Source organism: Hyla sarda, chromosome 4, assembly GCF_029499605.1.
Source record: "Hyla sarda isolate aHylSar1 chromosome 4, aHylSar1.hap1, whole genome shotgun sequence".
Taxonomy (NCBI): domain Eukaryota; kingdom Metazoa; phylum Chordata; class Amphibia; order Anura; family Hylidae; genus Hyla; species Hyla sarda.
Window position 1 is genome coordinate 273,135,777 of NC_079192.1, and position 18,231 is coordinate 273,154,007.

Here is an 18,231-nt window from a genome sequence, read left to right on the forward strand (position 1 = left end):
ATTGCTCAAGAATATAACAATAGAACTATATACAGCACATTTTGCATTGGGCATACTAGATAAATGGTGTTTTGCCATATAAACTATATAATAAATGTTACAAAAATGTAGTCTTTCAGTTTAGGTTACAGTGGGGCAAAAAAGTATTTAGTCAGCCACCAATTGTGCATGTTTTCTCACTTAAAAAGAGGAAAGAGGTCTGTAATGAGAAAAAAATCCATAAAATCACATTGTCTGATTTTTATAGAATTTATTTGCACATTGTAATAGAAAATAAGTATTTGGTCAATAACAAAAGTTTTTCTCAATACTTTGTTAAATACCCTTTGTTGGCAATGACAGAGGTCAAATGTTTTCTGTAAGTCTTCACAAGGTTTTCACACACTGTTGCTGGTATTTTTGTCCCATTCCTCCATGCAAATCTCCTATAGACCAGTGATGTTTTGGGGCTGTCAATGGGCAACACAGACTTTTAACTCCCTCCAAAGGTTTTCTATGGGGTTAAGATCTGTAGGCCACTCCAGGACCTTGAAATGCTTCTTACTAAGCCACTCTTTTGTTGCCAGGGCGGTGTGTTTGGGATCATTGTCATGCTGAAAGACCCAGCCACGTTTCATCTTCAATACCCTTGCTGATGGAAGGACGTTTTCACTCAAAACATATGGCCCCATTCATACTTTCCTTTACACGGATCAGTCGTCCTGGTCCCTTAGCAGAAAAACAGCCCCAAAGCATGATGTTTCCACCCCCATGCTTCACAGTAGGTATGGTGTTCTGTGGATGCAACTCAGCATTCTTACTCTCTTTGGTTTCATCTGACCATATGACATTCTCCCAATACTCTTTTGGATCATCCAAATGCTCTCTAGAAAACTTCAGATGGGCCCAGACATGTACAGGATTAAGCAGGGGGACATGTCTGGCACTGCATGATTTGAGTCCCTGGTGGCATAATGTGTTACTGATGGCAGCCTTTGTTACTTTGGTCCCAGCTCTCTGTAGTTCATTCACTAGGTCCCCCCATGTGGTTCTGGGATTTTTGCTCACCATTCTTGTGATCATTTTAACACCACACGGTGAGATCTTGTGTGGAGCTCCAGATCAAAGGAGATTATCAGTGGTCTCGTATGTCTTCCATTTCTAATAATTGCTTCCACAGTTGATTTCTTCACACCAAGTTGCTTGCCTATTGCAGATTCAGTCTTCCCAGCCTGGTGCAGGTCTACAATTTTGTTTCTGGTGTCCTTTGACAGCTCTTTGGTCTTGGCCTTAGTGGAGTTTGGAGTGTGACTCTTTGAGGTTGTGGACAGGTGTCTTTTATACTGATAACAAGTTGAAACAGGAGCCATTAATACAGGTAACGAGTGGAGCACAGCGGAGACTCTTAAACAAGAAGTTACAGGTCTGTGAGAGCCAGAAATCTTGCTTGTTTGTAGGTGATGAAATACTTATTTTCCACCATAATTTGCAAATAAATTCTTTAAAAATCAGACAATGTGATTTTTATGGATTTTTTTTCTCATTATGTCTTTCATAGTTGAGGTATACCTATGATGAAAATTACAGGCCTCTCTCATCTTTTTAAGTGGGAGAATTAGCACAGTTTGTGGCTAACTAAATACTTATTTTCCCCGCTGTATCTTTATTTAAATGATCACTTTCATTTTAAACAACTTCCCTTGATTTCATTGCTAATATGTTTGTAAATCATTAAATTTATCAAAAATTACCTTACTCCAGAAAAACAGATCTAAAGTCTTGGCCACTATGTGTCTCTCTTCCCTGCAATCTGCTGTCCACTGTCTGTTGTCAGAGAAAATCTGTCTCTAGTAACAGTTCGATCAATATAAATTACGGAAAGTGGGGGCGGGGTTAACCATGCGTTACAGTGCATTGCATAAGTATACACTCCCTTAGCACTTCTATATTTTGTCAGGGTATTACCACAGATTAAAATGTATTTAAGATAAGATAATAGAAGTTGGGGGGCTCACACTATGTAAAAAAATTTATATATATCGAGGTACTTGTGTTGCACGTAACCCTTCGTGCCAAAAAAATAGGAATAGAAAAACAAATATGGTACAGACCTCTAGATATATATATATATATATATATATATATATATATATATGTATATATACTGACAGACTAGTTGTATATAGGGGAATATTAACAACTAGTCTGTCAGTATATATATATATATATATAGAGAGAGAGAGAGAGAGAGAGAGAGAGAGAGAGAGAGGTCTGTACGATATTTTGTTTTTAAAATGTATTTAATTTTGATTTTATGTAATGGACCAATATGAAATAGTCCATCATTTGGAAGTGGGGGGGATATTACATGAATTTTTAAATTATTTACCAATCATCCTCTTGATGGTATGTTCACACATACAGGATCTGTTGTATATTTTTGCTGCATATTTTCTACAATTTAATCTCAGTACAAATACACCTGTTCTGTAAAGGCCTCTGGGTTTATAAGAAAGCATTACTGAATAACAGCAGCATAAAGGCCATGAAGCTCTTCAAATGGGTTAGGGATGAAGAAGTGGAGAAGTAAAAAGCAGGATTAGTTTATAAAAAGGTATCCCAAGTGTTGGACAGCTTACACAGCATCATAAAATCCGTAATCAAAAAATGTTAAGTAGTTGACACAAATGCAAACCTACCAAGACAAGGCTGTCCACCCAAACTGAAAGGAAAGCAAAAAATAATTCAGAGAAGCAACCATGAGGCCCATGTGAACTCTAGAGGAGTGGCAAATATGAGGTGGGAGAATCTGTCCACAGGACAACTAATAATCATGTACTCTACAAATCTCGCTTTTACGGATGAGTGGCAAGAAGAAAGCTTTTGTTGAAAGTGAGCCACTAGAAATCCTGTTTGGAATTTGCCACAAGCCATGTGGAAGACACAGCGAATAAGTGGAAAAGTTGCTCTGGTCAGATGAGGCCAAAAGTTAACTTTTTGGCCTCAGTGCAAAACATTGTGTGTGGCAGAAACATACCACTGCCCATCATCCTCAGCACATCATTCCCACAATGAACCACGGTGGTGGTAGCATCATGCTGTCGGGATGCTTCTGTCCTGCAGGTCCTAGGAAATTTGTCAGAATTTATGAAGAAAGGGATGAAGCCAAATCCAGAGCAATCGTTGAAGAAAATATGAAGCAGTCTGCAAAACACTTGAGACTGGGATTGAGGTTCATTTTTCAGCTGGGCAATGACACTAAAATGGTACTAAATAGCCCAGTCAAAGCCCACACCTGAACCCAATTGACAATCTATGGCAAGACTTGAAAATTGCTGTTTACATGTCTCCATCCCACCTGACTGAGCTTCAGATTGATTATGCAAGATTAATGGACAAACATTTGCATCTCCAAATGTGCAAAGCTAGAAGAGACATATTCCAAAAGACTTGCTGCTGTAATTGCAGCGAAAGTTGGTTCTACCAAGTATTGATTCTACCAAGTATTGAACTTTTATGTTCTCATTATTGTTTGGTATTTTGCACTTTCAAAGTATGATACATGTTGTGTTGATCAATGGGAAAAAGTCTATTTGAATTTCAGTTTGGAACAGTAGCAAAAAGTCAAAGGGGGTCAATATTTATGCAAGGCACTGTATGTGCAGGAATGAGAGAGAGAGCCTATGAATTCCTGGGCTGTGTACCTGCAGGCTGAGCCGGTCTTCCTGATACACACTGTTCCTGTAAGGTAAATTAATGGGGTACTCCACTGGAAAACATTTATTAATCCACTGGTGCCAGAAAGTTACACAGATTTGTAAATTACTTCTACTAAAAATCTTAATCCTCCCAGTACTTTTCAGCTTCTGTTATAATCCACAGGAAGTTATTTTCTTTTTGAATTTCCTTTCTGTCTGACCACAGTGCTCTCTGCTGACACCTCTGTCCATTTTAGGAACTGTCTAGAGCAGGAGAGGTTTTCTATGGGGGGATTAAGTCCTACTCTGGACAGTTCCTGACATGGACAGAGGTGTCAGCAGAGAGCTCTGTGGTCAGGCAGACACGAAATTAAAAAAGAAAAGAACTTCCTGAGGTTCATAACAGCAGGTGATAAGTACTGGAAGAATTAAGATTGTTCATTCAAAGTAATTCACAAATCTGTTTAACTTTCTGGCACCAGTTGATTAAAACATTTTTTTTCCACTAGAGTACCCCTTTAGGGCTTCCTTCTCATCTCTTGTCACCCATAATACTCTGGGAAGCTTTCCCAAGTGTAAGTGCCATTGTACCTACTGCTGTATATGCACAGTGCTGAAGTGGCAGCAACAGTAACAGCTTAGTGCAACCCTTTCCTTGCTGTGATCCTGCTGATGCTGTTTCTCATATAGCACCTTGCCAAACCAGTGCATCAGTAACCCATTTTCCCTCCTCATACTATCTAGTACTGTACTATGTAAATCATCCCCAAGCACAGTGCAGCCGTTGAACCTGTTCACTTTCTCCAGCGCTATATCATAGCATAGAGGAGTGTGTCCTTTGATTTGTCAGAGAAGTAAGGGAAAGGAAGTGCTTTGTATGTACTACTGGCAAAAAGCTCAGCTCTGGTCCTGTCTCCTGAAATGGCGAGAATGAGAAACTCTTAGGGGCTCAATAACAAAACCATGTAGGTTTATAAACAACAGGTATGCTTTAAAAAACTAGTAAATAAAATGTGTCCATTCCTAGATAGGTAGTCTGTGTATGTTTTAAAAGTAAGAGTATCACCTCATTTAATTATTTCATGATCAATATATTAATATTACAGAAAGCAGACACCATAACTGTGTCACATGGATTCCATCTACAGCACTCATAAAAAATATTTGGATCCACATTGTACTTTTGTGGGGCTCTGAATTTATATATATGCACACAGAGTAATACATAAAGGAAAAAATGTGGTATGAGATATCCCAGGAACATTGCTATACTGTTATGTTCCTGTAGGTGTAAGGACCCATAACCCCAGTTTCTACTTGTGATACCAGTTGCTTTCCATTAAGTGTATTTATTTTTGTCATTTTATAATATATGATCTTAGAATGTTTGCTTTAGAGCCTACTGTGCAATTACAATCTTCCAGACAGTCTGTCTGTTATACTGCATTAGAGCGCTACTGTATATGTACCCTCTTATATGTGCCAACTTACATAATATCTGGAGATTCTGGAAAGGGAGATTGGTTGTATGTAAATACAAATGAATCTACACATGAACATGTAACAAAGTTTACTGGAAATATTATAACTATTATATAGAATAAATTTTTGTACATTTTATAAGATATAAAAAAAAAACATTACAGTGGGTGCCTTCTTCGGACAACTACTTTTTTCTAGACGTTATGTCATAGTTGTGACCCTTATCCATGGGTCCCAACAAGACGGATAACCCCTTTATGTTGTCAGTATGAGCTAAATAAAGGAGAACAATGTATTACTTTTATGTCTTTTATCTGCATATCATTTTTTTATTGTAATTATTATACACAAACCTATATGTGTTTGTGCCTCAGATGCATCATAGTGTTATAAATACGCAGTCTTGTTCTTAATGTTTGTTATCATGTTTTAACTACAAGTGTATTACAAGTATCTTAATAAGGTATAAGAATGTCATAGATGACAGAAATTCTTTAATGCATCATAAAACCTTTTCAAAATATTATATAATAATATTTATCAAAAGAAATATAAACCTGTGTTACTTAAAAACTTCAAATATAAGACACTTTGTGCTATCCAGAGCAGATGCATAGTGATTATGGTCAGTGGATTAATGAGATGAAATTGTCTGCATAGGGCAGACATGTATTATCACTTTATTTTCTTCTGTCTACATGTGTAGGGTGTTTTAGTGACTGATCTGCATGACATAAATGATATGTTGTGCACTGTTGTGAAAAAGAGGTTGTATACTGAACATTTATACTATGTAAACTACTATGGAAACCAGATGTAGCTTACAAGGTGCCTCGCATCTCATCTCTAAGCACTAAAGCCTTTTTTGGCCAAAGTTTGAGTGGTTTACCGCTGTTTTCTATCAGATAGAACAGATGGCATGCACATGCTTGCTGGACTAAATGAAGTGGGATTTCAGCAGCATTGTGCTTTGATCCCTGGTGGCATGTCTACAACACCAAGATGCAAAATACCGAAGAAGTACAGGATCTCAATATTAAAGGCTGGGAGCCACACTCTTGATATGTGAACCCCTTTAAGTAAGATGAAAAAAAAAAACCATGCCCACAGAATGTAAATATATTGACATTCCATTTTGGAAATTCTGCTCCAGAGGCCAGGAAACAAGGTATTTCCTCTGTTTGGTGACAGGCAGCCCTGTAAAGGTATATGTCCCTTGAGTGCAGTATACTCCTGCTGGTTGGAGACACTCGGAATTCTTACTGGGAAAGTAAATTGAACTACTGATATTATGCAATAAAGTAAATATTAATAAAAAATATAGCTCAATGAATTAACTATTGATCATGTTCACAGAGTTGCTAAGATTCCACAAGTACTCACGCAGACGTGAATCATACTTTCTCTTAGAGAATGACAAGGGGGCTTATTTCTTGGGTGGATTTATAGATGCAGTTACTCAACTACTTGGAATTGGCAGCCTGTAGTTCTTCACACATCACAATGCCACATGACCACTCATACTGCAATGCTCTGGGGGGGGGGGGGGGGGAGAGACAGTTTATCCACTATTTCGCCTTGCCGCTTTGATGAAGGCCTTATTTTGGATGAACTTGAAAGAAAGGTTAAACACACATTTTTGTTTCTCTTTCAAGTTCCTACGTGTGACATATTTACAGTCAGTTTTGTGTTTGAGCAGCTGAGAGTCTGCGGCAGCTGCTTGGGGACTCACATTCCCTCCTGAAATATGAAATGGCACAACAAGATCAGAACATTGCCAGAACTCTGCCAACCGCATGACCTACTTGAACACATGAGATATCCTGCAAAACTTTGTTCTCTTAGAAAAGTACATTACAGCTTATTAGAAATAAACTATTTCCTATGTTACTGAATAATAATAATTTAAACATATACATATTATTATTATTTTACAACATAATCTAATTCATAACAATATAAATATGAATGTTACAATAAAAAATATATTCAAAATAACACAGCACTACAGCATCCCAGATTTGATAGGAATCCATACACTAAACAGGACCACTATTGTTCACGAGTGCTGCGCTATATATATATATATATATATATATATATATATATATATATATATCAGCATATTACAATTCTTTTATACATATGCCATGTTTGTTCAGCAATGTAGTTACCGTATATTAAAGTATCAAACTTTAAGACCACTTTTTCAGCCATCTACTATTTCATGTCCATATACTGAACAGCTTTTTCACGCACCCCTGACTACAAGAAGATGCTACATCAAATAGAGATAAATACATGTTCATTGCAGATAAATCTATCTCACATTCAATTGCTTGTCTGTCCCGGTTAATGTCATAATTCTAGACATACCTGTCCAGTAGCTTTCCATGTAAAGTTCATTGCTTGGATATTGACCGGAATAGCTGGCATCCTCTGTTGGGCTTTCCTAAAGTCATGAGTGAATGGTGCCATTTTCCCCTCAGAAACAATCAATATATCTTCTTCAAAGCCTGGGAATAAATGTAACGGTGATGAGAAGACAGGTACATAGACAGAGTGAGCTTTATCACAATGCAGTCAGTGCTATTCACTGTAGGGCAGTGTGCATGGTGCACTGCAACATCAGGGACTTGGAAACTACCCTTCTATGTGAATGCTTAAGGTGGGTACCTATTAACACTCTTGCTTGGTGAGCATCAATCCACATGTACAAGCTGTCTTCTTGCTGCTGTGCATATGCACAGAAGAGAATGCTCCATAGCTGGAGTGTGAAGCAGCAGAGTGCTGGTAGGGCCATGCTGCTGGGTGAGATGCTAGGATTTGGCTCTGGACTTCTCACCTCCTGGGCTCTTACTCTCTATTGACTTTTGCCCGTGTGCTGCTCTGATCTCACTCAGGGGGCTGGCTTCTGGCAGCTCCACATCAATGAAGTAGTAAAGGAGGGAGAAGTGAGGGTGACATGGGGGAGGTGTCCGAATACAAGTTTCCTAGTCACCACTAGGGAGCGCCATACAACCTCTTAGGAGCCTGCTTAGAAGTTTATGCGAGGAATCACATCGCACAAACCGAGCAGAATAAACAGAAATATGAAACAAACCTACTAGAGAGCTTGTATCCATCTTTGGTGGGGAAAAGAAATGATGTCCTGGGAAAACCAATTGTTCCTCTCAAACCCTTGCTGAACCTACAAAGCTATTATATACAGCTGTTACCTGCAAAGTGGGCTGAAATTGAAGAAAGCTCAGCAGATTGTTTTATGTAAGGTCAGACTGGGGCTAGAAAGCAACCCTAGGAAATAAGCATTATGCAGAAAAAGGTGGCAATGAGCAGGTGGCAAAAATGGGACATGACAAGTGTGAATTGTGGCTTGATCATGCCTCTCATCACACTCTTAAATGGTCACTGTCATTTGTGATCACTTAGTGGTTTCAACAGTCTTATTGATATTTTGCATATTTCTGATATTGATAGAGAGAGAGAGAGAGAGAGAGAGAGAGAGAGAGAGAGAGAGAGAGAGAGAGAGAGAGAAAGAGAAAGTGTGATCAGGGCTGGTTTTAGACTAAGGCTGCATTCACATCTCATTTTTACACTACGGGTGCCGGATTCATTCACTTTAATGAGCCGGCCGGAGTCAAACGGTGACTCCAGTCGTCTCATTTTTTACCTGTAGGTCCAGTCACAAAACTGGATACGGGTCAAAAATGAGCCGACCGGAGTCACCATTTGAAAGTGAAAGCTTATTAAAGTGAATGGAGTTCAGCGCTGGTCCAGCTGGGGTACGGGAGAGCCCGGTTTGCCCCTCCCCCAGCCGGATCCGGCACCCGTAGTGTAAAAACGAGATGTGAATGCAGCCTTAGTGTGGCCCTGGGCAAAATTAAATATGGGGCCCCCAAATTGCATGACCAAAGATTTTCCTGGTTTCCTCTGATTTGTGATACAGAATACACAGCACTAGGTTTCTGATCACGCACCATGTGAATATGTCCTGAGATCCCAATGAGGGGAAAAGCATCTAAGTCCATAACACAAACGTATCAGGGTCCAAATCTAAGGTCTATAGTAAATATTTTCTGTGTTTAAGAGAACGTTCACACGTTTGTAACTAGCAGTAGTGTTGCTCAAGAATATTCGCAATTCGAATATTCGTTGCGAATTTGCGAATATTACGAATTTCATGATTAATATTCGTTATTACGAATATTCGTCTTTTTTTCAAACTGTTTTAAAAACTGAGCACATTGTAGGGATCTCCTTCGACTGATAAATGCAATGCTTGTATAATTTCATTAAAGACCCAGGGATGAGACTGTGAGGCAAAAGGTTTATGCATGCGAATATTCCGCCCTACTTATGCCTGTGAGCCAATGAGAGTTCTGCAAGCACAGTTGTCAGAGCTTATTAATCGCTATTAATTTCGCATTCGCAATAGCGAAATTTCGCAATTCAAAAAATGTCACGAATATAACGAATATTCGAATTTCACGAATATGGGCCGAATATTCATTCTCATTTTCGCGAAATATCGTGAATTCGAATATGGCATATGCTGCTCATCACTAACTAGCAGTAGATTCCCACTGTAGTATGCTTCCATGCACCTGTTTGGGCACATGCACAGTCTGTAATAGTGGCAGGTTTGCAGACCCGTTAAAATGAACGGTAGCATACCCCGCAGAGGTTTCTCTGCTGTGGGAAACCGGCTGCTTGTTACAAGCGTGTACCCTGAAGGAGAACTTCAGTAAAAAAAAATAAAAAAAAATTATCCACTATGTCCAGGCTGCCAGAATAAAAATAATAAACTTTAACCTTTTACCACTTCCCTGGTGCTGCCAATATCGCAGTCGCATCCTCCGGTCCTGGTCTTCTTTTGGCTTTTGGTGCCCGATTAAAATAATATTTGTCTTCGGGGTCTCAATGCATAGCATACCTACCTAACCTAACCATATAATAATAAACTAGCTAATAGGAAGTCTGAATTGTGCCCTGTACTGTCGCGTGTAAGCATACCTGAATGAATATAGGGCATACCTTGTTACAAAAGGTTCCTGAGAAATGAAATGAGCTTTATAAGGGGGGGGGGGTCGAGTGGGACGCCGCGGGTTCTTATAGCGATAACCCCGCCCCCTCTCACAACTACAGGCTAACATCCGTTAGCCCTCCCATTTGTGTTCGGGGTCTCAATGCATAGCGTACCTGTTACGCCTAGCGCTCCGGGTCCCCGCACCTCCCCGGAGCGCTCACGGCGTCTCTCTCCCTGCAGCGCCCCGGTCAGTCCCGCTGACCGGGAGCGCTGCACTGACATGGCCGTCGGGGATGCGATTCGCACAGCGGGACGCGCCCGCTCGCGAATCGCATCCCAGGTCACTTACCCGTCCCGGACCCCTCCTGTCATGTGCTGGCGCGCGCGGCTCCGCTTTCTAGGGCGCGCGCGCGCCAGCTCTCTGAGACTTAAAGGGCCAGTGCACCAATGATTGGTGCCTGGCCCAATTAGCTTAATTGGCTTCCACCTGCTCCCTGGCTATATCTGTTCACCTCCCCTGCACTTCCTGGCCGGATCTTGTTGCCTTGTGCCAGTGAAAGCGTTTAGTGTTGTCCAAGCCTGTGTTACCTGATCTCCTGCTATCCATCTTGACTACGAACCTTGCCGCCTGCCCCGACCTTCTGCTACGTCTGACCTTGCCTCTGCCTAGTCCTTCTGTCCCACGCCTTCTCAGCAGTCAGCGAGGTTGAGCCGTTGCTAGTGGATACGACCTGGTTGCTACTGCCGCAGCAAGACCATCCCGCTTTGCGGCGGGCTCTGGTGAACACCAGTAGCCTCTTAGAACCGGTCCACCAGCACGGTCCACGCCAATCCCTCGCTGACACAGAGGATCCACTACCTGTGAGCCGAATCGTGACAGTAGATCTGGCCATGGATCCCGCTGAGGTGCCGCTGCCAAGTCTCGCTGACCTTACCACGGTGGTCGCTCAGCAATCGCAGCAAATTGCCCAACAAGGACAGCAGCTGTCGCAGTTGACCGCCACGTTACAGCAACTTCTGCCTCTGCTACAGCAGCAACCATCTCCTCCGCCAGCTCCTGCACCTCCTCCGCAGCGAGTGGCCGCTCCTAGCCTCCGCTTGTCCCTGCCGGACAAATTTGATGGGGACTCTAGACTCTGCCGTGGATTTTTGTCTCAGTGTTCCCTGCATATGGAGATGTTGTCGGACTTGTTTCCTACAGAACGGTCTAAGGTGGCGTTCTTTCAGGAAAGGCCTTGTCTTGGGCCACACCGCTCTGGGACCGCAATGATCCTGCCACAGCCACAGTCCAGTCCTTCTTCGCTGAGGTCCGTAGTGTCTTCGAGGAGCCAGCCCGAGCTTCTTCTGCCGAGACTGCCCTGCTGAACCTGGTCCAGGGTAATTCTTCAGTGGGCGAGTACGCCATCCAATTTCGTACTCTTGCTTCCGAATTATCATGGAATAACGAGGCTCTCTGCGCGACCTTTAAAAAAGGCCTATCCAGTCGCATCAAGGATGTGCTGGCCGCACGAGAGATTCCTGCCAACCTGCAAGAACTTATCCATTTGGCCACCCGCATTGACATGCGTTTTTCTGAGAGACATCAAGAGCTCCGCCAGGAAAAAGACTTAGATCTCTGGGCACCTCTCCCACAGTATCCGCTGCAATCTACGCCTGGGCCTCCCGCCGAGGAGGCCATGCAAGTGGATCGGTCTCGCCTGACCCAGGAAGAGAGGAATCGCCGTAGGGAAGAAAATCTTTGTCTGTACTGTGCCAGTACCGAGCATTTCTTGGTGGATTGCCCTATTCGTCCTCCACGTCTGGGAAACGCACGCACGCATCCAGCTCACGTGGGTGTGGCGTCTCTTGGTTCAAAGTCTGCTTCTCCACGTCTCACGGTGCCCGTGCGGATTTCTTCTTCAGCCAACTCCTCCCTCTCAGCCGTGGCCTGCTTGGACTCTGGTGCCTCTGGGAATTTTATTCTGGATTCTTTTGTGAATAAATTCCGCATCCCGGTGACCCGTCTCGTCAAGCCGCTCTACATTTCCGCGGTCAACGGAGTCAGATTGGATTGCACCGTGCGTTACCGCACAGAACCCCTCTTGATGTGCATTGGACCCCACCACGAAAGGATTGAATTTTTCGTCCTCCCCAACTGCACCTCTGAGGTCCTCCTCGGTCTGCCATGGCTCCAGCTTCATTCTCCCACCCTTGACTGGACCACCGGGGAGATCAAGAACTGGGACTCTGCTTGCCACAAGAGATGCCTCTCCCCCCCTCCCAGTCCCGTCAGGCAAGCCTCAGTGCCTCCTCATGGCCCACGTCCTTGTGTCGCCCTGCCCCGTGCCAAGCTTCACCCTCTGCCCTCCCTCCCCATTCCCACTCCTGCTGTACTGCCTGCCTTTGAGGAAACCCTCCATTCACTCCCGGTGTCCTTGTCCCAGGTAAAGCAGTTGTCGGACAAAAAAAGGGGGAGACCTAAGGGGGGGGGTACTGTTACGCCTAGCGCTCCGGGTCCCCACTCCTCCCCGGAGCGCTCACGGCGTCTCTCTCCCTGCAGCGCCCCGGTCAGTCCCGCTGACCGGGAGCGCTGCACTGACATGGCCGTCGGGGATGCGATTCGCACAGCGGGACGCGCCCGCTTGCGAATCGCATCCCAGGTCACTTACCCGTCCCGGACCCCTCCTGTCATGTGCTGGCGCGCGCGGCTCCGCTCTCTAGGGCGCGCGCGCGCCAGCTCTCTGAGACTTAAAGGGCCAGTGCACCAATGATTGGTGCCTGGCCCAATTAGCTTAATTGGCTTCCACCTGCTCCCTGGCTATATCTGTTCACCTCCCCTGCACTCCCTGGCCGGATCTTGTTGCCTTGTGCCAGTGAAAGCGTTTAGTGTTGTCCAAGCCTGTGTTACCTGATCTCCTGTTATCCATCTTGACTACGAACCTTGCCGCCTGCCCCGACCTTCTGCTACGTCTGACCTTGCCTCTGCCTAGTCCTTCTGTCCCACGCCTTCTCAGCAGTCAGCGAGGTTGAGCCGTTGCTAGTGGATACGACCTGGTTGCTACTGCCGCAGCAAGACCATCCCGCTTTGCGGCGGGCTCTGGTGAACACCAGTAGCCTCTTAGAACCGGTCCACCAGCACGGTCCACGCCAATCCCTCGCTGACACAGAGGATCCACTACCTGTAAGCCGAATCGTGACAGTACCTACCTAACCTCACCATATAATAATAAACTAGCTAACAGACAGTCTGAATTGTGCCATGTACTGTCGCGTGTAGGTATACCTGAATAAAAAAAAGCCAAAACTCCAATATTTGAAACAAAACGCTATATTGAACCGACCACTACCTAAGAATTTAATGCGAATATGTATGATTGACAAATGAGGTAGTAGTGAGTGCCGCCCCACTAACAACAGTAGCTGACCCCCATTAGATCCTTGACGTGCGAAAGGAAAGCTTGCAATACTCGAACTGGGCGCCACTAGTGGGGCGAAAGAAAATACCATACGAAATAACCTGACCGGGTAATGACGTTTTGCTGCTACACGATTTAATGCGTGAGTATCTGTATCCCCACAACCTGATGTAATTTCGACCATGCCCTGTATGTGAATTCCCCAGACCCTAGAAATCCATAATCCCCAAAGAATAGAACGGTCTTTAATGTTAAGCCATCCTGATATCCAAAATCCGGAATTATGTGGCGTCTGCAACCGTCTAACCAGGCCGGCTACCAAGGCCTGATGGCCAGAGGGCCTCCATTTTTGAACGCTTACAGAGCAGCATTGTTGGCAAGAGACGTATGCAAAGATGCCTTGTCAGGCAAGACAAGGCGACATAATACTGGAAGCCTGACAAATATGCCTTGACAGTATGAGCTAAACGCAGCAAATAGTGGCCAAAACCCAACAAATACAATTTAGGAATGAAAAATTGTATCTAACAAACAAACCAAGCATCAATCTAAACCGTGTTAGGTTGTAACTGTAACCAACATGTAGACGTGACAGGCAGTGAAACCACTTATGCAACATGCAGGATCGTGAAACTCAACCACTATATAACTAATATCATCAACAACCTGAAGTCGAGACAGACGAAACCCCAACAGAAACCAGCTATATCCCTGTCTACATGACCCAAACGCTAAATAAACATGTGCAAACATATAATGACACCGTCGTCAACCCGAAGTCGTGTCGGGTAATGACTGAACCGACCTGTGGACGTGACAGGTCTGGCCGAAAATGGAAAACTCCACTAAATAAATACCTAATAGTATCACTATCGACTTGAAGTCGAGACATTTCGTAACCATGAAGTGACCTATATAGGCAACAATTATTTTTTTTTTTTAACAAAAGCTATAAATCTGTGGCCTAACCCAACTGCTAACTAAATGCAACGTATGCAATGACGTTGTTGCCAACCTGAAGCTGTGTCAGGTTGTATCCGGACCGACCATGTAGACGTGACTGGTCAATCCGAAGTTGAAACCTTCAACCAAAGTAACGTGTGAATCGAACGAACATATACCAAGTATGAACACTATAAGCATATGCCTAACATGCACCTATGAAACCTATGCTGAACATGACAATGAACGTGAGCCCTGCATGACCAAGCAGACCGTGTGTACATCAGGAACACCAAGACCACATATCCAAAACATACACCATGACCGTATACACCAACCAAACTATATGAGAGCCTGTACCGCACCTGCTATCTGAACGTGAGGCTAGAACGAACTGTATGAGCAAGCGTGTGCTCTGAAAACTATATGAACATATACCCAGTATCACTCCTATGCCCAGTACAAACTGTATAACTGCATGATGCCCTGATGCGTAACACTAAACATGAATTCCTACAAACGCTGGCTACCCCGCTGCACCATATCTATGCAACACTAAAACCTTTCTTAACCAAACTGTCAGAACGTGTGGTCAGAGTAGACTTATCAACGCGTATGCCCAGGAGAAATTAAGACTGAATGCACCGACCTCACAATCTGAACGAATTGCCATGACACACTATATATATGTACATTCTGCACAAACTATGTGGCTATGTACAACACAAACTATATGGGTGTATGCACAGAACAGAGTTAAATGACAGAGTGGCCTAAATGATAGTGTAGCCCGCATGAACTAAATGAGTGTATAACTGGAACAACTTATATGCGCGTGTGCCAAAATAAACTATATGAGCAAGCGCAGAGCATAAACTATGGGCGTATGGTCAAAACATAACAAACACTGAATGCATAGAACCAAAATATATGCGTAACAGCAAACAGGTTCAGTGAGAGTAAGCATGAACTTAGAACAAACTGACTAACTAACATACGCATGGAACAAATTATGTGGGCGTGTAACCAGATCGACTAAAACTACAAGCACAGAACTAATTACCTGAGCGTATCCATGGAACAGACTAAGTGAGTGTAAGCACAGGACTATGAGCATGTGGACCTGACAACAATCCAGGACCAAATATGAACGCTTATGCCTAGGCCTAACTAAGTGTACATATGCCGTGAATAAACCCTGTATGCACACGAATACCTTTGAGACCGTCTACACAAAATAAACTGTATGCACTTGTGCACATGCGAACCATGTGACGTACAGAGAACAATTTATGCTCGTATGTGTAAAGAAACTATATGAGCGTGAGCACTTAATAACTATGTGAGTGTAAGCCCTGAACAACTTACAAGCCCGTATGCAACGGACGAACTATGTGAGTGTGTGTCCAGAACAATTGAGAGCATAACACGGAATGAACTAAATGCCCGTGCATGAACGAACTATATGCAGAGCACAAACTATATGCGTAAATGTCCAATGGTTATATGATCGTGTGCACTAAACTTTGGCGTCTAACAGATTGCGTGTCTACTTCAACCAATTGGATGAACATATATACAGGACAACCATATGAGTATATGCACTGCAATACTCTGAGCATGTGAACTATATGTGAGTATGCGCAAACGGACTATGAGAATGTCTGCATGGAACAAACTCGCACGCGCAAAACAAAATGTAAGTGCGTATGCCCATAACAAACTATATGAGCGTCCGCACAAGACCAACTAGACAACCGTATGCCCAGAACACACTATATGCACGCATGAAGTAAATTATGTGACCACGTACTCATGCACATAATACTCTCCACACTGTAAAGGCATGTGTGGCATAAATGCCACGGCCGTGCGAACAGCCTGATGCGTATGTACAGCATAAAACTACCAGTGCATATATATCATAAATGCTACCAGTGCATGTATTGTATAAAAGCTACAAGCGTGTACACAGTATGACGCTACGAGCATATGTGCAGTATAATACTATGAGCGTATGTACCGTATAGCGACTGCACAGCACAAATGCTACTTCTGGGCGCATATAGTATTTTAATTTTTTTGCACAGTATAAATACTATGATTACACGTGCAACACGACCAGCACGGCATGCAGCAACACTGCTACTGCACAAAGGCAATTAGTGCACATGCAATGATGACACATGACACACCCCTAATATGTACAGGAGGGCCGTGTCTAAACCCAAATAAACAAAGACCATACACATATATATACACACATACATATATAAATACATATACACATACACATAGAATGTGACCGTATGCATAGAACATATATGTGAACGTGTGCACACAAAACTAAACGACTGTACGTGTGCAATAATTGTAGGAGCATTGTACCAAATAACTACATGATTGTATGCGTAGAATGAATATAATAGCATGTGCCTCAAACAACTATATGGGTATGACAAATTATGGGAACGTATGCACAGAACAACTACCGTATTTATCGGGGTATACCACGCGCCGGCCTATAACACGCACCCTCATTTTACCAAGGATATTTGGGTACAAAAAGTTTATTTATAGGAACATGTACACAGAACAACTATATGACCGTAAGTTTAGAATAAATCATAGGAGCATGTGCACAGAACAACTAAATAACTGTATGTGTAGAATATATTATGGGAACATGTGCACAGAACAACTATATAACCGTATGCGAGGAATAACTCAAGGGAACGTGTGCACGAAATATAACTGTATGCACGAAATGTAACTGTATGCATGGAATAGATTATAGGGGTGTGTGTACAGAACCGCCATATAACTGTATGTGTAGAATTATAGGAACGTGCACCGAACAACTATATAACTTTTTTTTTTTTTTTAACCAACATGTATCCCGTATAATGCTGCAACCGTGTGTACAGGATAAATGCTACAACCGTGTGTACCGTATAAATGCTACGACCATGTGCACAGTATAAATGCTACGACCGTGTAAAAAGTATAGATGCTACAACCGTGTGTACAGTATAAATGCTACGACCGTGTATACAGTATAAATGCTACGACCGCATGTACAGTATAAACGCCACGACCGTATGTACAGTATAACTGCTCCGACCGTATGTACATTATAAATGCTACGACCATATGTACAGTATAAATGCTACGACTGTATGTACAAATACCACTACCGTACGTACAGTATAAATACCACTACCGTACGTGCAGTATAAATACCACCACCTCACGTACAGTATAAATACCACTACCGCATGTACAGTATAAATGCTGCGACCGTATGTACAGTATAAATGCTTCGACCATGTCTACAGTATAAATGCTACGACCGTATGTACAGTGTAACTGCTGCGACCATGTGTACAGTATAAATGCTACGACCGTATGTACAGCACAAATGCTACGACCGTATGTACAGTATAAACGCTACGACCGTATGTACAGTATAAACGCTACGACCGTATGTACAGTATAAATGCTACGACCGTATGTACAGTACAAATGCTACGACCGTGTGTACCGTATAAATGCAATAACGCCCACTGCGACCAAACATTAACCTAAGCTATCTGCACAACCAAATAAGAAAAAGTTGACCATAAGCGTAGAATGACTTATAGGAGCGTGTGCCCAGAACAACCTTGACCATATGCATAAAAACGACTGACAACAATAACGTGCACCT

General features: G+C 42.9%; 1 protein-coding gene across 3 annotated transcripts in view; it reads right to left on the reverse strand.

The window, feature by feature from the left end:
- Positions 1-18,231, reverse strand: part of WIF1 (WNT inhibitory factor 1) — a 162,138-nt gene that overhangs the window by 67,337 nt on the left and 76,570 nt on the right. For 2 of the 3 annotated variants that reach the window (XM_056574265.1, XM_056574264.1), the window contains exon 2: positions 7,536-7,675. In XM_056574265.1, coding sequence (XP_056430240.1) covers positions 7,536-7,637 — 102 coding nt within the window. In that variant the 5' untranslated portion in view covers positions 7,638-7,675. Of the gene's footprint in view, positions 1-7,535; positions 7,676-7,835; positions 8,040-18,231 lie in introns of those variants that run through there. The other variant, XM_056574263.1, reaches the window with a different exon arrangement.